General features: G+C 45.6%; 1 protein-coding gene across 2 annotated transcripts in view; it reads right to left on the reverse strand.

Annotated features, from left to right (window-relative positions):
- Positions 1-22,407, reverse strand: part of CCDC80 (coiled-coil domain containing 80) — a 32,737-nt gene that overhangs the window by 6,159 nt on the left and 4,171 nt on the right. The window contains exons 3-7 of one of the 2 annotated variants that reach the window (XM_048817545.2): positions 19,149-19,305; positions 12,412-12,548; positions 11,241-11,389; positions 5,212-5,315; positions 1,083-1,163 (exon numbers count right to left, since the gene is read on the reverse strand). In XM_048817545.2, the coding sequence (XP_048673502.1) occupies positions 1,083-1,163; positions 5,212-5,315; positions 11,241-11,389; positions 12,412-12,548; positions 19,149-19,305 (628 nt within the window). Of the gene's footprint in view, positions 1-1,082; positions 1,164-3,758; positions 5,178-5,211; positions 5,316-11,240; positions 11,390-12,411; positions 12,549-19,148; positions 19,306-22,407 lie in introns of those variants that run through there. The other variant, XM_075118750.1, reaches the window with a different exon arrangement.

Consider the following 22,407-nt stretch of genomic DNA (forward strand, 5'->3'; position numbering starts at 1 on the left):
TTTTGATTGCCTAGCTAAATGATAATTTGGAAAGTATGCCCTGTGGCCTTTTCTTCCTATTTTACTGCCCTCTGTAAAAGATCCTGGTCAGTTTAAGGATCTCACAACCCTTCTCAGCAGAGATTGACTTCAGGACCTCCTATTTCCAAAAACGCAGGTCACTATCATGTGAGCGGAAGAAGAATTTATTTGTTTTAATAGGGTTTTATTTGTTCTGCAGGCTGTAGCCAGCAGAGGGTGATATAATGACACACTCACGCAGGTGTCTGATATTCCAAGCAATTTGGGGCAGTGGTTATATACCCCAAATGCCAGCAAAGGTGGTGAGGTTCCTTCCTGTTCTCACCTCTCCTTTGATGGATGTACTTAATAGGGTTACGTAGCTGAAAAGCTCCCTGCCTCCAACATGTGCTGTGGTAGTGAGATCTCTGGTGCAAGGCTACCCCTGTGTGGGCCTTGTGGCACTGAAAGAAGCAAGGAATTGATGATGAAAGGAACCTTGAGTGAAGTCAGAGGCCTGCACATGAGCAGTAGCTGTAACTGTGCTTTATTAGCTTCCCCTTAAACCCTATAGAAGATAAGGATATGGACACCCCTTTGGCGGGGGAGGGGGCGAGGAGAAGTGTGCATTTGACCCACTCTATTTTGACTTCAGTGGGAGCTAAAGACATGCTGCACCTTGCCCCGTCCCTACCAATTATGGTGCCCTATGCAGCCCGAGCACCTGACCCCTCCCCGCAGAGGGTCTGGGCTGCGCTCAAGGCCTGCGGGGCTGCGGAGGCAGGAGTTCTGGGATCTGCTTGTGGGGGGCCCACAGGCCCAGAGCAGCCCGGGGGATTAGCGGGGGGCCTGGCGCCAGCAGCAGGAAGCGGAACGACCCTCCCCAGCCCGCTCCATTCTCCCCAACCTAGCCATGTCGTTCGGGGGAGAGGGCTTGGGGAAGGGGTCCGCTTTAATTCTAGTCATATCTGTCCCTCTTACCACCCTTTCAAGCAAAGTTCCCAGCTGCCCCTTAGAAACACACAGTGCTGTGTATGTGCCCTTCATGAGCAGTCATTAAAGACTGGGAAACCATTTCTCACCATTGATGGGATACAATTCTAAGACACCACCGATCTCTTCCCCGAGTCCTAGCAGCTTGAGGATAGTTATGTGGCGCAGACCTGCAAAGGAACGAGAGGGGCTTTGGGTGACACCAGAAATTTCCACTCAGTCATGGACAGATGTTATTTTAACTGTCCAGATCCATGCTTGCTTGTTGGGGTCCAATCCCACAAGTCTTCTGTGCAGGGACTGACACTGATTTCAATAGGAGTGCTGTACGTGAGCCAGCGACAGAAGCAACCATTCTGATCAGCTAGTCTGACCTCCTGCGTAACACAGGCTGTAGAATTTCCCTGAAATAATTCTACGGCCTGGTGGGCTTAATCAGGGGTTGGAATTTGGGGATAAGCTAATCCATACAGGCAGCGTGAAACTTATATTGTGAGAGCATGTTTCAGAGTAACAGCTGTGTTAGTCTGTATTCGCAAAAAGAAAAGGAGTACTTGTGGCACCTTAGAGACTAACCAATTTATTTGAGCATGAGTTTTCGAGACCCAGCAGCCTCCAATGTGGTTCTGCTGCATGGGAGGGCAATCACAGGGGACAGGCACACTGGGGAATTGCAGAGGCCAACTCCATGGGCATAACTTCCCTCACCTCCAAACCCACCTCCCATTGTGTGGGGAAAGGAAGTGGCGCGGGTGAGGTGCACCAAGAGGGACACCGGGCAGGTGGATGCTGCTGCAGTAGCGGGTCATGGAGTGTCCTGGTGTGTGCATGGATGGATTCTTCAGAGGCTGAACGAAGGGGCCCTCTTGTCCCAAGCCCAGCCTTTTAAGTTGCCCCCTAAATGTTCTGCTAATGTTCTTACACTTGCATAAACTAGAGTGCAAAATATCTCCTGCCCATCTCTGGTGAGGTTTACATAATATCTCAGTACTTGTGTTTATTGTTTGACTCAGAGCGTCTTTTATGGGGTCTAAACAACAGATGAGTTGGTGATCTTGTATTAGTTCCACCACCCAGGAGTTGACATGCCATGAGAAGAGCAGCTCATATGGTGTTTTGGCCTCCACCATGGCTCCCTGAGAAAATCCTGCAGTCTTTATTCAGTCAAAACTGCCATCAACTAAGATCTGCAGGATTTTGCTCTAAGGCATTAAAAAAAAAAAGTGAACAAAGTAAATATAAATAAAGACAAATATTAGAACCTTAGCTCACCCTGGCACAAAGCTGCCAGGGCATTCATGTTAAGGCAGGTAAGCTGGGCAGATGCAATTTACTGCTTACATTGATAAATTGCTCATCATTTCCCCAAATTAGGGAACATATGCTCTGCCCCTTGGCTTTAAATGCATGGATTGTGAACAGTGTACCCTCTAATTTTTCCCACACATGTGTGGAATGAATTTTGCTATGTGCACCAATATGGAGGTGATATGTGACACATCACCTTCATATTGGTACACATAACAAAATTCATGTGGTGGGGGTGGGGCAGAGAGGTTTGGAGTGTGGGAGGGGGCTCAGGGCTGCAGCAGAGGGTTGGTGTGCAGGGGTGTTAAGGCTCTGGCTGGGGGTGCGGGCTCGGGTGGGACCAGGGATGAGGGGCTCAGGGCTGGAGCAGAGGGTTGGGGTTCAGGGGTGTGAGGGCTCTGGCTGGGGATGTGGGCTCTGGGGTGGGGCAGAGGGTTGGGATATGTGCGGGGGGGGATGGGCTCTGGGGAGGGGCCAGGGATGAGAGGCTCAGGGCTGGGGCCGGGCTCTGTGGTGGGACTGGGGATGAGGGGGTGGAGCAGAGGGTTGGGGTGTCGGGGGGATAAGGGCTCCAGCTGGGGGTGCGGGTTCTGGGGTGGGGCCAATGATGAGGGATTTGGAATAGAGAAGGATGCTCCGGGGCTATGGTGAGGAGAGAGGACTCCCTCCCAGCTCTCTCTCCCCGCAGCAGCACCTGGGCTGGGGGGAAGGGTGCCTCTCCCTGCTGCGGCAGCTCCAGGGCTGGGGCCAGGGGATAGGCACCCCTTCCCTGGCCGCAGCAGGTCTGGGACTGAGTGGGGCTGGGAGAGGGGCACTGCGGCAGGTCCTGAACGGGCAGGTTCCCTGAGCACCTGTGCAGTGCTAAATAGGCTGCTGCATGGCATTGCAGCTTACAGGGAATTTAGGTTGTGAGAGGCAGGGTGCAGAATCTCAAGTGGAGAAGCTGTAGGGTCTGGTAACTTATCAAGCAGCCTTAGAAGAGGCATGATGATCTCCTAATACTGGAAGAATGGTCAGTGACCACCACTGGGTGCAAAGCAAAACTATGTTACTGTATCAGACCATGAGTCCAGTATCCCACCCCCTGCCGCACCAGATCAGCCCAGGTCCATCTAATCTCATAGCCCTCTAGGGGAGTGTCCGGCCATGCTGGATCAGACCATTGGTCCATCTTAGTGTGGTATCCTGCCTTTGGCAATAGAAGCTTCAAAGAAGGGAAAATCACCCCTCCTAATTACTCCTGACCAATTGTGCAACCCTGCCCATGGGGATGAAAACTCCTTCCTGACCCATGGAGTAGTTGTTGGGATGAGATTCACAAAGGCATTTTAGATTCCTATCTTTCATTGAAATCAAGGGGAGTTAGAACCCTAAATATATTTGTGAATCCCACCCTTCATGCCTTGATGCATGAGATTTTGTTACCTTAGTTTGCAAAAAATCTCAGGAGATCCAAAGAGTAGTGAGAGCTTTATTTTAAATTAGTTGAAAGAAATGAAGAGAGAACCCCACCAAATGCATGAAAAAGTCAGCATGCAGAGAATAATGTGCTTATTCATGAGATGTACAGTGGCAAACTGTTTGGAGGTAACATAACCTGTAGCCCTCAAGTGGGAAAGTACTATGGGGATCAGATTAAATCAGGCATCCATTTTTTCTTTTTTAGACAGAGGATTGGAATGTTGTCTTTGGGAAAAGATCATAGAGACGCACCAGGGTCCCAGTTAGTGAGGCACCTCTTTCTATACTGGGAAAAGTCTTAGAAGCTACTATTTTAGTGACTCAGAGGCAGGACGCTTGGAAATGCACAACTTGATTAAGGATATTCAACCATGGCATGAGGAAAAAAGGAGGGTTATGCCTTATTAACTTGCTGGAATCCCTTAAGGATATCCCCAACAAAGGGAAGAGAGTTAAGTGAATAGTGGCTGTATGCAGATCTTCAGAAAGTATGTGACAAAGCTCCATATCACTCACTAATTTGGTATCAAGGGAAGTGGAAGCGGCTGAGGGTGTGTATGACAGTGAGACTGTGATTAAGAGAGTGACTCTGTAAGTGAGATTGTGTGGATCCCTGTTTATTCAGGCACCACTGACATTCACTGAAACAGTTGGAGACTTCTGCTACAGAAGGCATTCCACTACATTGCTGCTCAACAGGGGAAAATCTAGCCCCTGCCACTACAGATGCACAGAAGACTCCAGACAGTGTGGAGCTATGATGCGTGGAGGAGGCTATGCACCAGAAAGCTGGGCAGTGGTGTACTTGCTCCATTTACATGGCTGTTAGGGGAAGGCAGGGAATAGGCAGAGCTGAGTGAGCCCCCACTGCATGGATTCTTTAGCTCTTCCTTTCCAGTAAGGGCAATAGGCGCCCTGAAGGCTCTTCGTGCTAAGCGGCTGAAGTGGCCTCCATGAAGATGCTTTGCATAGTTGGGATGAGGAAGGAAAGAAGAACATAGCTCTCTCCATCCTTTCATGCATCTCCTTGCTGCCCACCCTGGTTCTGTATTGGGCTGATGATTGGTTCCTATAAGCACAACTTGCTTATACCACTAATTTGCAGAGCTGTGACAACAACAAGATGGACAAGCCCAGGGCTGTTCTATTGCTAAAAATGCCCATCAGAGAGAGAGTCTGAAGGGGCTTTAACTCTTCCCTAACCTAACTGAGGGATTTCAGAGGAGGTATCAGCATCCCCCACGGTATGCTTGGGTGGCAGCGGCTACTACGGTGCATGTCCGAGGTTTGTCTTCTTCCATCCCTAGCTGGGTGGGTTCGGTTAAGTTTTCAGCTGGACAGACCTTCTCAGGCTGTCTGGGTTTAGAGCTGAGTGAAGGAATCCATCCCCAAATGGCACTCCGGAAGGATGTGGTCTGGGGAGCAAGAGCATAATACAATCGGACTTACCAAAATTACAGGCCTGTCCACTGAGGGCAGAAAGCTGCTGGGAATAGGCCCAGTCCTCGTCACTGGGAGCAGAGATCACCAGCAGCCTCCTCCTCCACCGGAACCTGGAAAGAGATGAGAAGACAACAGAGAAGCATTGTTCTGTGCTGCCTCAAGCGCCCTGAGCATTGTTTTGAATTGAGGGGTCAGTGTAGATATGGTATTTCACAGCCTTCAAAGTGCTTTACAGAGAAGCCAAGGGGGCCCATTGGCCGCTACTGTGACTCGTGATGCACAGTGCAGCTTGCTCCTTAGGGAACCACAGTGCATCATGGAAGATGTAGTCTGACCCAGGAGCCTGGCCCACAGGAGAGACTGGAGCCCTGAAGCTTCCAAACGGCAATTCCAGTGAAGCATTACAGCACCGTAAGTAGTTTAATGTCCAACTGACATGAAACGAAATGTTCCTATTCCATTCCACCAAACGAACTGATCTTACCTGAAACAATGTTTCATTTCTTTTTTTTTTCCTGATGGAAAATTGAAAATGTCAGCAAATTCAAAACTTTCTGAAGGAAAATTTTGATTTTTGGAGAAACTGCATTTTGAAGGAAAATTCCCACCCATCTCTAGTGGGGAAGCATTTTTAAAAGGTTTGTTAGTGTGAACTTAGATGCTGAATGTGCTCCCCTAACTTGCTTAGGGGGGGCTATAGAACTATAGAAAAACAGGCTTTGGGGGTATGTCTATACTGCAGCTGGAGATAGGTTTGGTAAGCTAGTGTGCTAAAAATAGCAGTGGAACTGGCAGCAGCCTGGGCTAGTTGCTCTGACTACAATCCTATCTGAGACCCTAGGTACGTACTTGGGTGGCTAGCCCATCACACTGCCACAGCTACATGGCTATTTTTAGCGCACTAGCTTGATTAAAACTAGCATGTGTACGTCTACCCGAGTTGGAAATTACACCACCAGGCTGCAAAGCAGATGTAGACTTTGAGAGCTTAGAGGAGATGTGCTACAGCACCGATACTCAGATTGCGGCTTTTAACCGCAGGCGGCTCTTTAATGTGTCCCCTGCAACTTTTTGCAGCATATAATATTAAAACACTGTGAGATTTAATTATTAACCAGTCTATGTTATTAGCCAATCAAGATGATTTTACTATGTTATTAAGCTATCAACATGCACTAAGTTATTAACGTATTTGTTGTGAGAATAATATATAAAAACTAAATATTTCCCCCATCATTCACACTACTGTGGCTCTTTTGGGTAATGTTGATTGCTAATTTGACTCCTGAACGCTGAGGTCTGCATATCACTGTGCTACAGGAAGCAGGGAGAGAAGGCGAGAGACGAAGAATGAGAAACGGGATGGGCAAAGCAGCTTAGAAATAAACCCAAACTCTTCCCCCACACTCCCTTTTCCAATTTAGATTTGAACCTAGAACCAAATTCAAGCCATATATTTATGAAGGTTCCCAAATGTTTGGTCAATGTTTTCATTCATTATTTGTATTCAAATTAGAGATGGAGCCTGAGCTGCAAAGTTTGTATCCGGACCTGAGTTGTCTCAAAGTTCAGGTAGTGTTCAGATCTAGGACTTTGGTTCATCCCATTTACAGCTGGGATTCTCCATTAATTTCATAGTGTGGCCCACATCTTAATAGAAGGCTTATCTCCTCCCCTCCTGCTTGCCATGATCACCTCCTCCCAACATTCATGAATGTACACACCACCTCCCACTCCCATTTGTAAGTACAATGTCCCTGTGACAACTAGAGCAATTTCTTCCATGGAAAAGGAGGATGAGAGGAAGGATGGTCTAGTGATTTAGCGTGCTGACTTAGGAGACCTGGGTTCAGGTCTCTGCTCCACCCTGGCTTTCCTGTGTAACCTTGGGATAAGTCATTTTAGTGTCTCTTTCTCTCTCTCTGCCTCAGTTCTTCATCCTGTATATTGTGGGTAATAGCACTGCCCTACCTCAGAGGGGTGTTGTGACAGTAAATGTGATAAAGACTGTGAGATGCTCAGATAGTAGGGTAATGGGAGCCATATAAGTACCTAAGAGAGAAAAGTATTGAGTGTACTCTTGGCTTCGTTTTAGCAGTTGGAACAAGGAGGAGCCAGCACCGTGTGACTAGCCAGCTCCCTGTGGACTAGAATCAAGTGTTCCACAGACCAGCATTTGGGAACCTCTGCAGCAGAGGAGTATAGGCCAGATGTAACTTGGGGGTCCAGATCCAAATCTGAACTCTCACAATATTTGGGGATGCTGGATTTAGGAGTTTTGTTCAGTTTCATCTCTAATTGTCATACCTATGTTCTTCCCAGTTCTGTCCAGGACTGGAAGAGGATAAAGCCTGATCTCAATTTTGCATGTCCAAACATCTTGACTAAGCATCTGAATTTTGGATGCTCAGCCAACGTGACCCTCCAAATCTCAAGATCTTTACACATTGCCATCTCTAGGTGATATAATGGCTATTGGAATTGGGAATTGTATTGCAGACTGGGATAGAAAAATCACCATAGAATTTCTCACAGTACGTGTTACTTTTCAAGTTGTGCTATGCTGCTAGAAGAGCTCCAACTGGTTGCAGTCATACAGTTTGTATATGAATTAGTGAGGATCACCTGGCATTGCGCTATCCAAGAAGGGTGGTGATGGGGAAAGATTTGTAACCAGTCTCAAAAACCTAAATGAAAGGTTATTTAGTATTTTAAAACAACACTTTTCTCCGTAAAGGTACCTCCCCATCCAAAACTAATTCGGTTTAAAAGAATTCACAAAACTGCAGGGCTATTTTTGTACCAGGAAATGCTCTTTTAAAGGGAGGCAGATGCTGCTATAACAACAGTATTTACTTTGAGCACTTTGATACACGCCTATAAGACATCCCAAAGCTTCAAAACCTGTCAGTGTCACCATTCACAGGTAACTATGAACCAGCTGATGGTCTTTTTGAAATTTTTGGGCTGAATCCAAAAAGAAAGGTTTACCCGCATGGTCATTTTCTGGGGAGGTTTAGCACAGATATAGGTGTGAGGTTTTTTTTGTAGCAGTGGTGGGTGAAATTCTGTGGCCTGCGTTGTGCAGGAGGTCAGACTAGATGATCATAATGGTCCCTTCTGACCTAAATATCTATGAACTCTATGAACTCTAAGTAGGCCAGTGCTTGTGTCACAGCAAGGCCTTCTGGGAAAAAAGCCAGGACTTTTGTGGGGGCAGGGAGTTGCTGTTGTGGTTTTTTTTATTTTAAGTAAAAAAACAAGTTACATTGTTTTTTAGGCTATTGATGCCAGCTGGTGAGACAATGGCTGAGTTCCTCAGCCATACTGCATAGCAAAGAGATGCCAGCCAGCTTCTGACTAGCTGGTCTGCTGATGAGGTAATGGCCCTGCTTCCCCACCCAGGGCCACGCACTGAAGTCCGCTGTAGTCTTTCCACTGCCTTTAATGGGCTTTGGATCCATTTCCCCATGGAGCATGGTGAAGAAACCGAGGGCAGCTCCTAACCAGCTGGTCTGGTGGTTTGGCAATCAATGGCCTGACTTCTTCATTCCCGTAAGACTGAAAAGAGAGATTCCCGGGAGGGAGCCTTAAGCCCTGAAGAGCACCCTGCTGGCAGGAGGGAAGACTATGTGGGAGTGTGTGGGCGGAGTGAAAGAAGGGCAAAAATCACGTCACCCTTTTAAAAAAACAAAAAAATCCAAAAATCTCCTTTGTGATATTTTCAAAATTTTAACATGGGAAAAGCCCCATCCTAGCTATAAGTAGGGGCTTAGAATGGAAATTTTGGATTAGAGTCTGCCATGACACCTACCCATGCAGCCACATGGACCAAGGTGTAAATCAGGCTGGAATTTGGCTCATCAATGATGAGAGCCTTTTGTGGAGTTGTGTATTTAAGAAAAACATTCACAAAGTTAATTCATAAAAACCAGTAGGGGCAGAACTGGAGCAAGGCCGGAGGGAGAAGTTCTACAGGAGACAGAAGAGTAGCCTCAGTTCTGATGCACAAACCTGTGCCTGATACACTGAGTCCCCCTTTCCCTTGGTCTTCCATCCAAGTACCGGCCTCACTCAGCCCAACCCTCTGGCTCTGCTGGAATGAATCACTCACTCAGCCTATGCTGTCATCATCAGTGTAGATGTTTGGGGATGGACTTTACCAAGGAACCTGTACCGTGAGCCTTCAGCTGTGCAAGGATGAAGATAATTGACAATACAGTGCTTGCCACAGTTAGTCAGGGTTTGGCACCCACATACCCTTTCACCAGGGACTTATTTCTGATAAGCAGCAGGCCTTGCATTTGGAATCTGGGAGCCTCCAGACAGCTTTGTATCCAAACCCTCAACCTCTTTTCCCTACAACCACCCCTCCATCCTCTGCATTAGTCTGCAAGGGAGGTCAATGGTTTCAGTCCGGTCAGTGAGCTCAGACAGCAGCATAGTCAAATATCCTGTGTTAAACTGGGACTGCCCCCCCCCGTCCCAAATGGAGACTCCCCCCAAACATCTGTGGGTTTCAAGGGTTCCCAAAGCCAGCTCTCACTAGTGGTTTCCTTCCATGCCATTCACGCAAATTAAGAATGATATTTACATAGTTTAACTGACTTCCCTGATGAGCGACAGCAGGGGGTGACTCAGTTCCGGCAGTTTCATTCACAGGGAGAGGTAGTTTATGACAAAACAAAATGAGCCCTGCTGAGGGCCAGGCCAGATTCAGTGACTGGCATGATCTATCTACCTTTTAAAGACCCATTGATGCCCACTTCCTAGAAAACAAAAATATCGTCTTTGGAGACAGTTCTGTTTATAGATCCTCTATTTCTGCCTTTCTCTTCCCCTGGTTTTTTTTTATTACTAGGGCTATTTGTAGGGAAACACAATTTTGTGGCTTCCTTCTCTGCTAGTATACAGGCTCTTTATTGCCTAGGACAGCTGTTCCCAAAGTGTGGTTCTTCTTGGTAGTGTAGAATGAGTCATTCTGAGAGCCAAGCAGGAGGGAAATGGGGGAGTTAGGAGATGTGGTGGATATGGTAAAGATGCTTTCTCGCGCACGCGCTCTCTCTCTCTCTCTCTCTCTCTCTCTCTGAGGAAGTGGCCCTCAGAAATGAAAATGCTGAAGAACCAATGACTTATGCATTCACCTCTTCCGGCTGCTTATTCCCCCCTTGGAGTCACAATCCTCAGTGTCCTCTGAGTCATTTTCATAGCAATCAGACATAAGAGTACAAACTGAGGATTTTGATAGTAGGGGGAGGAATATGCAGCAGCAGTAGGTGAACTCCTGAACAACAAGAGATCTTATTTTTGTGCACATCACCCAGTAATGGAGATGGGCCAGAGCTGCAATATTTAACTTCACATCTGACTTTCTCCAAAGTCCAGGCACATTTTGCATCCAGGGGTGTTGCCTTGTGGGGAGAAGAGTAATACAGAATATACAGACTACGTGAGCAAAGACGTCTCTCTAAGCAGGTTTTTTCAGATGTTTTCCAGGATGCATTAGCAGCTTTTTCACACTGGCTGTTTTATTTCAGACATGATAAGGAGGACGTCGGGGAGAATGGAGTCAGTGATCTGAACTGCACAGAAGGAGTTGCAGCTGAAATAACGAGATTGTGGCATCCAGTGACCAAAGTACAGAAACATTGCAATGCTATTCTAGAGCTGAACAGGTTCAAAGCATTGCATACACATGAGCTAATTAATCCTCCCTTGCCCCTGTGTAGAAGATTACCCTTATCTTTGGAAACGGACACAGAAAAGTGAAGTGTGTTGGCCAAGATTGTGCAGCAAGCCTGTGGAAACAGAACCCAGGAGCCCCCATTTCCAGAGTTCTGCTCTCCGCAAGAGTATGCTGTAGCTGCAGCAGAGCTAACTGTGGTTAAATCTCATTATCTTGCTGGAAATGATAAATATTGCAAAATCTATTTAAAAAAACAACAACCTTTCCTTAAAAATAAAATATGCCAGATATTTTAAATATGATGAATTATCACTAGCAGCTAGAAACAGGTCAGTGCTGAAAGTAATACCTGGATAAGAAGTTTTCCAGGGACTGTTTCTTGTCATCTTTGCAGACAATACCTTCCCTCTTCTGCTTTTCCATATCTTTGATTCGTGACTGGAAGGTGTCAACCAAATCAAATATAGACTTCATTGCAATGGGCACTTCATAATATTGCTATAAAATAAAAGGTAAAGAATAGGCTGAATTACAGATAAAGCCCTTAAGCACATAACATGCCACTGCAAGAAGAAACAGAGAGGGTGGAAACTGTCCCTGATTTCACAGAGTCTGTTGTGAGGAACTGGATTATTCCTAGGATTCCAGCTTTAAATGTTTGCCTTGTAGGACAAACTTGTGTGTCAAGATACTACACGCAGCTCATTAGAATCAGGTTATCTTGCAGTATCATGCTATGCCCGAGAACATCATTCATATACAATGCAGCATCAGCGTGTTGTGTCACTATATCACATGGCAGCCCCAGGCTGCATTTCAGGACACCACGTGCTGCATTCAGCTCCTCTGACAGAGGTAGTTTTATGCTTGTGGTGAGTTGCCAGAGCACCATCTCAGCATACACCCAGACCTCCCACTGGAGTTCCCCCATCTTGAAAAGATGGACTGTGCCCTCCACCCTTCCCATTCGCTGTCAATCTCCCTTGCTGTCCACCTTCTAGGTGATGAAACCCTTCTGACCCTCCAAGTCAGGGGTGGCCAACCTGTGGCTCCGAAGCTGCATGCGGCTCTTCAGAGGTTAATATGCAGCTCCTTGCATAGGCGCTGACTCCGGGGCTGGAGCTACAGATGCTAACTTTCCAATGTGCTGGGGGTGCTCACTGCTCCCCTGCTCTGCCCCCACTCCACCTCTTCCCTCAAGGCCCCTACCCCTTCCCTCCAGCCTGCCACGCCCTCACTCCTCTCCCTCCCTCACAGAGCTTCCTGTGCATGCGAAACAGCTGATTGCGGCAGGTGGGAGGAGCTGGAGGGCGGGAGCTGATGCAGGGCTGCTAATGTATTACTGTGGCTCTTTGGCAATGTACATTGGTAAATTCTGGCTCCTTCTCAGGCTCAGGTTGGCCACCCCTGCTCCAAATAATGGCAAGGCCCCAAACCAGCCTCTCTCATGCATCTCATACCAGTCCACAGCATATTTCTGCTTTTCAATGCCTTTTTGTTCAAAAAGCTCAACTCCCCACCTTGACCCTCATGTCAATATCCGTCAGCACCATGAAGAAGTCATTGTAGGTCATCCCGTATTCTTTCCTCAGCTCATTGATGAGGTGCTGGTCCACAAGGTCATCATCCTCTACCACCTTCATGGGTTTCTCATTATCTTAAAAGCAAATAAACTGCTGATAAACATGGAATCACAGAGCAAACTGTCATCAGTTTCATCACATAAGTCGCACAAAAGGGGCCCAAACATCACCCACTCTCCCTCTCTCTAGTCATAACTGGCCATGGTTTTCAAAAGGGAAGTGATTTTGGCTTCCCATTTTACGGCACCGTAAAGGGGACTAATTTTCAGTCCCCACCTTCTGAAAACAGGACCCTAAAAGGTATCTTGAGCTGGACATCCAACATTGCTAGTCACTTTTGAAAATCTAGGCCACGTGTAATTTATCCTGAAGGAACTCAAAGCTCTCCACAGATATTTCACAACTACGGAAATGCAGTCACTTCTGGAATGGTATGTAGTGATTATTTAACAGTGCACCGCAACATTCTATGAAAAACAACATATCCAAATAAAACAGCACAGAGAATTTAAAACTTTAAAATACTATTAGCACAGTTGGATTTTGGCTAGGATTCCTGAGTTAACATCCCTATTCTTGCAAAAATTGACATGGGATCTTTAATGACCACAAATGACCAGGATTGCTGTTTTGTTTCATCCGAAAGGCAGCAGGTCCAGCCCTTTAGTGCCATGTTGGGGTACTGATTTACTATTGAGTGCCACCTATTGATCACCTACACACACTTCTCCATGCCAGCACTCAACAATTGAAAGAGAAAGGTCTGCATGTCAAGCCTGATTATGTAAATACACTCAACTCTACTGTGATCACAGAAGACATTCAAAAAGGCTTGCTAAAACACAGACAGTATCTTCATTTTGAAAAGAAAGCATCTTTGAGTTATCCACGTGCAACCCCCCCCAAAGTAAAACTAAACTTACTAAAATCTTGAACATCTGAAAAGATTTTTAACAAGTGAAAACATTATTTTTGTTTTCCTACATCTGAATAACCAAAATGACCAAACTAATCCTGCAGACACTTTCAGATATACACCAAAAAAATAAATAAATAAATTGCTTTTAAGAAGCGACCATAAGAAATTTCAGTCCATTATAAAGGTATAGCCAGGTGACTTAAAAAAGGTTTGAAATAGCAATGTCATCATCATCTCCATCTCAGCTACAGTGTCAATAGTGCTGTTCTATAGTCCTGCAGCAATGATCTAAAACGCTCCACTACACAGTGTTTTGTATAGTTTTTGTTTGTTTCCATAAAGGAAGCCACAATCGCACATGAAGCACCTGTTAAATGGGATTAACTCTGGCTCAGCTGTCATCTTTAAAGTGGCTATTACCACAACAGGCCCCCGAAAGAAAAAGGTGCATAATCCAAAGTGTTTGTAATATCAAAAAGAGATATTAAAAGGTACATGCAACAGAGGGTGAGATCATACTGTACCCCCTACTATCTGTTATTGCAATTCCCTAAGAATACAGGTGGAAACAGGAACAATAAGATATATTAAATCTCACAGCACAGGAATCAAATTAACCTCTAGCAACAGAGAAATAAATAAATGAAAATGAAAAAGCACGCAAAAATGACATTAAAAGAAATGTGGGGCACAATAAACTGTGAAAGAGTACAATAATAACTATGCTATGTTTTTCTATAGCACCTGCCACCTGAGGATCTTAAAGGACTCTGCCCCTCCCAACAGCCCCAAGATGTATATATTGCTATCCTCAATTGCAGATGGAGAAACTGAGACATAGGTATTAAGTGACTTGCCTAGGTCAGAAAAAAGCAGTGGCAGAGCTACAATAGGACCCAGGAGTCCCACTCCCCTGCTCTAACCATTAGACAATAGTGAATAGGGACGAGGCAAACTGAGTTGGATAAATTAAATAAATACTGACCAGAATATTTGATCTCTGCAAACAGTTTGGTTTACTATTCATTACTTTTCTTTTTCATGCATTTCTGAACATCTCCAAGCTATGGGGGATATGGGTGTGGATTCAAAGCTCTCTGCAGACCCATTGTCTCTAGAACTGGCTGCACAAAAACCCTGGATCCAGTTCAGATATGTACCTGAACTTTTTGCAGCTTGGGCCCATTTCTAATAGAAACCATCAACAGTCTGAATGTTCCAGTGGTCACACTTTCTATTATGGTTACATTTACAAATAGTTTTTGAAGGGTTAGTACATGATTCACAGCACGTTATGCACATGATTCATATCTTCTAAACGTGGTCTTAGGCACATCGGTAGAAGATGATGTAGTTGATTACAAGCCTTGGTTATAAGCAGCCTATTGAGTCGCTGGACTCTGACAATCACTTAACCATGTATTAAAACAGCTGTAAGTCACACAAAATATTTATACATGTATTCTTAAACGGTAAAACTGGCCAGGAGTAAACTTAGGCTGGGAAGTAGAAGAAAGTTTCTGGCTATCTGATGAGTCAGTTTCTGGAACAGCCTTCCAAAAGAACAGCAGGTAGCAAGAAATCTAATGTAAGACGGAGCTTGATAAATTTTTGAATAGGATTACTTGTGATAGCAGGGGACTGGACACAATGACCCAGAAGGTCCCTTCCTATGTGCTTATAAAATGTGACCTCTAAAATATATAATAATTATTACTAATACTAATTATTAATCAATGCAAACAACCCTGCAAAGCAAAGACAAACCAGCTCAGTAGAGTAGGACAAGAAAGCTCAGCGAGAAATGTGACTGCAGCCAGCTCGGTGGTAAGTGACATAACACCAGATAAATGTAAAACAAACATTAACCATGGGTCTATAACCATGGCTATTTTTTCTGGTTAAGATTGCAGATGTCAGCACAGAGGTGACATTTTAGGGCTTCTCTGTCAGGGGAGACCAGAGAAGACAAACTATTTGACAACGTTCCTCTTCACAACTGATAGCTTAAGGCAGAAAGTAAGACTAGGAGTTAAAGGCAGGAACAGGAGACAGAACTAGACATTTTTGCAAACCGGGAAGAGATTACTAGCCAGAGAATGCAGGGGTCCATTTCAAGACCACTCTTATTCACCACCTGCCCCCAACCTCCACAGCCAGAGATGGTCTCCAGCAGCAGGACCAGCATCATTCTGCTGTGCAAAGATAGGGGCAGGATTGAGAGGGGTCACACGATCTACTGCCACATGGAAGCTGTTCTCTTTCCACCCTTTCTGGAGGGGTCACAGCAGGAACGTGGGAAACCTGGCACCCTCACGGCTTCAGTAGCAGCCACAGAGCAGTTCTGCCGCTGGGGGGGGCGAGGGTGGGGGGATTCTTTTCCTCCCTCCCTCACATATATTTCCACAGTGCCCAGCCCAGCTACTTAGGGGTTTGGGGAGAGGATTTAGATGAGGTTACAGCAAGGTTGGGTTGCTTGGCTGAGCAGTACAGTGGCCCCGTGCATTAAGCATTGGATATGGACCTAAGCAGTGTGTGTTGTAGTCCTGGGTCCAATGTTTACTAATGTGGTCCTAGCATTTGGAGTGAAGGTGGGCTGTGCTAATTTGGCTACTTGGAGTGGGATTTTCAAAAGCGCTCAGCGCTGGCCTAATTCTGGTCCTAGGGAAGTCAGTTGGGAGACTCTCATGGGATACAATAAGAGCAGAGCTAGTCAGTGCTTTTAAAACCATCCTGCTACTGACTGTGTGCATCTTTTCAGATGTGCATTGAATGAGGCTAGCTCTGAAGGACACTTTATGAGCTCAGTCAGTCGTGCTCACTAGTGTCTGGTGAGAGATTTAAACCTATGCTTTCCTTTAGATCCATAGATTTTAAGGCCAGAAGAGACTATTATGATCATCTAATCCAATTTTCTGCACAAAACACGCCAGAGATCCTTTATTGTGGCTTCCATTGATTCCTGCATCAAGCCCATATCTTGTTGTTGAGCTAGAGCATGTCCTTAGGCTGGAAATTTCAGAGAAGAGATTCTTGCATGAGATTATTATATTATTATTATTATTTAGTGTTTGTATTACAGTAGTGCAGGAAGGCCCCATCCAAGACTGGGACACCATTGTGCTGGACACTAATGCATCCATAAATATTCCAAGCACAGCTCTTCTTGGGAATTTTTGCTGCTTCTGGCCCTGACAATGAAAAAATGAAAGGGAAAAAAAGAAAAAGAAATTCCTATTTTCTGAACATATAAAAGGTTCAGGGTATGGCACAAGTTCAGGTGAACTCTTATTTTAACTAAGTTGTTTTTCTCATGTCACTAGCTGAGATGAACCCCTGTGAGCCTTCTGTGTTTCATCACCTAGTGTCTTTTTTCTGTCTGAGGATTCCGCTTTTGTACACTTGCATGTTTCTGGAACTTTGCTGGGTTTGGGTTAAACCTGGAACAGGCTGAAGGAGTATGGTGTATGTCAAACAGAGTGCATTTCTGTTTTATTAGCCAGATGGCAACTATATATAATCCTTACCAGGGCACTGATACGTGTATGGGCCTAACTATACATGGGGTGATCTTGAGTAAACTTAGACTTACTTGGAAAGAGCTTTCCCTGCTCCAGGTGTGCCACAGAGGCACAGAAATACTCTCTAGGCTCTACTCTCAGGGACCGCACTCTGAGTGGCTGGTGATTCCTGTTGTGTTTGATGGAATAAATGGGCCCAGGGAGTCACACCCCTCACAGACACAGGGACCTAGATCCTCCGCTGAGGCAGCAGGGTACTAGCAGGCATTCCGTCACAACTTCCCGAACCTCAGACCAGCTGTCTGCCAGCCCTGCAAGGCCATGAAAGAGCTGAGCTCATGAGATTTCCCTTGCCCAAGAAGTTTGGAGAAACAGCTTAACTCCCAGAGGAAACTGGGTTTGATGTGGCAGAGCTATGAGAAGGAGCAATAGTTTCTATACAAGCTCTTCAAAAGCTGCAATCCAGCAAAGCACATAAACCCATGTGTAACTTTAAGCATAGAGCAGCCCTGTGATGTAGTGGGGCCGGATTGCACCAGAATGGCATACCGGCACTTTTGCCGCATGGAGGACACCATTTTATTCTCAAAAGGGTGACCTACACACAGCATGACCTCGCATGCACTGTGCGTCCGAGGTCATGGCCTATAGAGGATACCATTTTGTAGAGCAAAATGGCATCCTCTGCACAGCGTGACCTTGCATGCTCTGGGCGTCCGAAGCCACGCTGGCAGGGGTGTTCCCATGCTTGGGGCATTCTGATAGTACAAGTACTTGCCCATTCAGGACTACACCCCGGAGTAGCCCTACTTGACATCAATGGGACTTTTCATATATTTAAAGTTTTACACAAGCTTAAGTGCTTTGCTGGACTGGGAACTAAGGACCTGGTCCAAAACCCACTGAAGTCAACAGAAAGACTCCCACTGAATTCAGTAGGCTTTGCATCAGGATCTGAACTTGTACACTCAGATTTTCAAAGCCGCCTAAGGGAATTGGATACTCAGCTCTCATTTGGCGCTTTGAAGATGCCCCCTTTAAAGAAGGCAACACAGGGTGTGTGTAGGTGGTTTAACTGCTTAGTGGAATATGCATGGGCTGAACAAAGTATCTAGAAGAAACCTGGGTTCATTCACTGACAGTCAGGGTGGTGCATAGTACCATGAGCTGAACAACTTTACACCAGCCACAGAAAGTAGCCAGGCTGGCTGTACATTGCTTTATGAGTAAAGAGAGGACATTTGCTTGTGCCCCTTCTAAGAGAATAAAAAGAACATCCACACCACAATAAGTAAACTAAAGCTGCACTCAGCACCAGATTCAAACTTCCTTCCCCAAATTTTTGGACTGTTTGGTTGGGGTCCATCTCTAAGCAAAACATGTTTAACAGTAGAGAGGGGAAAATATTGAAAAGCATACCCTTACAATGACCATGCCTGAGAACACTCATTCTGTGGGCATGCTAAAATCAGACATTTGCTAGAGAGGGGAGAGCTGATTCAGAGAAGGGAAGGAACTCTGACACAATAGCTGTCTAGTAAGATTTCCTGTCTGTCCTGATTTTAGCCCATGTGTGTGAGGAAAGGCTTTTGCATGGCATTTTCGAAGGGTGCTTCCAAATCTGTTCCAACCAAACCAAGTGCAAAGGGAGGAGAAAATGTAACATTCAGCAACAGGAAGGGAGCCATTTGGAACTTCAGAATGGGAGTTGGGTTGGTCTGAGTTGTGAGTAGCTTTTTATTTAATCGAAACCAATTTCCCCCTCCATTGTGAAATGACTCCTATGTGTGACACTGGCCAATTTATTGTGGCAGTTCTTAAAGCCTATTAGTCTGTAGCCAGCCACTTGCTGCTGATGGTCTGCAAAATAAATCCAGTGATAACACAGAAATGTAACTATTCAGTTACCCAAAGAGATGGATACATGAGATGTCTGCAGGCCTGAACCAAATGATCTTCCTGCCCTTCCCATGTCACACTTTTCTGCTCTCTACTCTTTCACTGGCGTTAGAAACTACCACACATTTCACCTTACAGTGCTGGAAACCTAAACATGGGAAATACCAGAGACAGCTATGTAAATACAAAGTGTGGGCAGTAGGCGGGGGGAAGTTGCCACAACAAAGGATCTCTCTTAGACTTTAACCCCAGTTGGGTTTCTCTCTTCCCTCTCCTATGTTCGGCCCACCTTAAAAAAAGAGACAGGAGAGAAATAAATATGTAAAAAAATGAACCTAGTTGAAAGTGATCAATCTTCATGCTGCTGTTGTTCATGGTGCCGAAAATTGTGATGACTGAGATTTTCCTTGTGGCCATCTTGCAGAAACTCTCCAGGTATTCGTCTCGCTGTTGCACATACATGGTGTTGTCGGCCTTGGGGGTCGTGATCAGCTAGGGGTTGGCAGAGACAAAGAGTTTGATTAGTTTCAGAACAAAGCCATAGCGAGCCCCTATGTCAGAGGAGCCGCTCTCCAAAGGAGAACAGCATCTTAGTGCTTGCCCACTGAGGTTTCTTTTCCACACAATAGCCAGCAGCTCAGGAACTTACATTTATTTATTTAGGGCTAGATTGTGTCTTTAGGCCCAGCCCTGAGCAAAAGGCAATGGTTCAGCTAGAGGAAGAGCCCCAGAGACACCCCCCCAAGACACAGTCACTCTGATGCTCCCCTGTTGTGCTGGTAGGAGAGGAGTAAGTTGCTACAGACTTTACTAGGAACAACATACTCTCCTCTTACATCTTTGCCTTTCTGAATCCAGTCAGTTCTCCAGCCCATACCATCGAGGCGGGAGCAGGTAGGCCGCTCCACCCTCACATCCACTTATTTATAGAGGCGGGAACACTGGGTACATAGCCTCAGATCATCAAAGGTATTGAGGTGCCTAGCTCCCACTGATTTCAATGGAAGTTATGTGCGTGGGCCGCAGGGACATGCTGACCGCTGCTTTGCGCAGCTCCCATTGGCTGGAAATGGCGAACCGTGGCCACTGGGAGCTGCGGGGGCCGTGCCTGCGGATGGCCAATGAAACAAAATGTCTCGCAGCCTGCCAGTGGATTTCCCTGGTGGGCTGCATGCTGAAGGTTGCTGACCCCTGATCTAAGCCACAGCCCTTTCTTTCTGCCCTGTGTCCATGATCCAGGCATATCTAATGTGGTCCCTCTAGTCACCTGCATGGTTGTATTAGATCCGGGCACCATCTACCTTATATTTAGCCAAAAACATTTAGAAATTCCCTCTTGTAGGCCTTATTTAATTTGTTGAGAGAGGAGGGAGGGGAAAGATATTGGGGGAAGGGGAGGGGGAGGCGGGGGGAGAAGGAAATGATTACAGTAGTAATAAAAAAATCTTTTAGGTTCATACCAATGCCTCTTCAAGTGTTTTCCAAAAGATACAGGTGTGGGGGGTGAGATGGCAGCTGTTTAACTACACACAGCGACACCACACAACAGTTTAGGACAGGAAGTGGAGGGGAATCCTGCATCCACTTGAAACAGAATAGTTCTAACTCGAGCTAGACTCTGTCCAAAATCCCCAGATCCCGACTCCGCTGAACACGGGGGGAGTTGAAATCTGGAGCCAAATGTTGTGGCTTAGGCTCATCACGAGACATAATGTTGTCTTAACTGTGTAAGACTGTCTGGGATACTTTCTATGAAACATCCTTTACAAATACAGTTTATCAGTACATTCAGTTACAAGGATGAGCTATAGGCGTAGAGGCCCTGAGTCTCATTTATATTAAGGCCCCTTTACATCACCCTGGTGATGAAAAATGGCTTTAGTGTAAATGAGAATCAGGCCCATAGAGATTATATGAACACAAGATGATTTGATTACTAATCTATAGCACAAGTCATGTACTTTAAAGTTGCAGTAAAATGCTTAAAAAGAAGTATTTTAAATACTGTTTGAGAACTCAAATAAGTACCAAAAAATGAGCCGAGTTCTGCTCCCAGTTTCATAGCCAATGTGTGGAAATGAATGCAGAATTTGACCCAGTGGAATTGTATGGGTATAAGTGAGCAATGAATTTGTCTCACTCTGGCAAATCTTTTAGGATAAAGTGGGAAGCATTTCAGAGGCAAAGCAAACCTCAAATCATAGCTTTAAAATAGCCTGGCTTTCTCTGCAAAACAAACAGGGAGTTACTTATTGGTTTAATTTTAGGCTGCATTATAACCGCTACTTGCCTAAGTTGTGTGTGTGTGTGTATGACACACAAAAAACAAACTGCCTCAGGCAAAACTTTCTGACCACAGATCTGAACCAGGGTGGGATTTCAAAATCCAGATCAAGATGTGGATCCAGATTTTACAGCAGTACCCTATATCTATTAAGGGATGAACCAAAGCCCTTGCTCTGAACACCCTACAAACTTTTGGAGGTTTGAAATTCAGATCAGAATCTGAAATTTGGGCCCAGCTCTCTGTTTAGCCAGTTGTAGCACTTAACCCGCCCCTATGAAGTGGCTGGTTGAACCACCATAAGCAGCGATTCTCTCTCTAAATTCACGTTTTGGAGGAGGATTGAGACAGGATCTTTTGGAGCCAGGCCCCGTCATCCGAGTGGCCCAAAGGGAACAGTGTATCAGAGCAGTGGGAAACAGCACAGGCAGAGCTGATACTAGAGAGGCCTGGGCTGATTCTTTTGGGAGGAAGATCAAGGACTCAGGAATGTAAGAGAACTGTACATCTGGGGCAACTGACTGGTAGAATTGGACCCAAGAGGAAGAGATAGCTGAGCTGGATAGAAAAGTCTGCTTGGGGAAAAGGGTGCAAAGAAAGGTGGCTTTTATTTTAAGGGGCCTGAAATGTCAGTAGATCCAGATTTCAATTACCTTTAATCTACCTTGTGCACGTGTCACATAAAACAAAGGCAGAGCCATGTGCTGTATCTCCAACCTTGCCTCCATTAATGACTACTGCATAATGAACCTAGCTTCCAGGAGGAGGAAACTATGGGTAGTACCAGACTGTGACAAATTCTAATGCAGCTTGGTAGTAGTGTTTGCTTGCAGTCTGTTCTGGCCTGACTACCCGAGACTGGACGACTCATTTCATTTCTGAGCTCCAGCTGAGAAGTGATCTGAGATCTGGAGATTCAAATTCCAGACTGAGTGATGAGTCACCATGGTCCTTCGGGGAGGAAAGCAGTGCCTGGCTGGCTTCTGTGATTTCTATTCTGTACTCATCACTTTTTTTGGCCTGATGTGACACTAATTTCTGGAAGCCACAACATTTAGAACTAAAGCCAGGTTTCAAAGACCCTAAACTTCAGGGCAGTTCCGATCTGCGGTCTTGGTTTGCCAATTATTAAGACCAGGGTCATTTGCAAAATTCAAATTCCCCAGGGTCAGGTTTTTTCAAACACATGGCTCCCTCCCTGCTTCCAAAATTCAGTGCTGTTCAAATCTGCTGTTTTGGTTTGGATCTCTCTCTCTCTCTCGAGCATTTATTCCTGTTAGCTCTTTAGAGCTAATACAATTAGGGGAGAG

This window comes from Caretta caretta, chromosome 1 (assembly GCF_965140235.1).
Source record: "Caretta caretta isolate rCarCar2 chromosome 1, rCarCar1.hap1, whole genome shotgun sequence".
Classification (NCBI taxonomy): Eukaryota; Metazoa; Chordata; order Testudines; family Cheloniidae; genus Caretta; species Caretta caretta.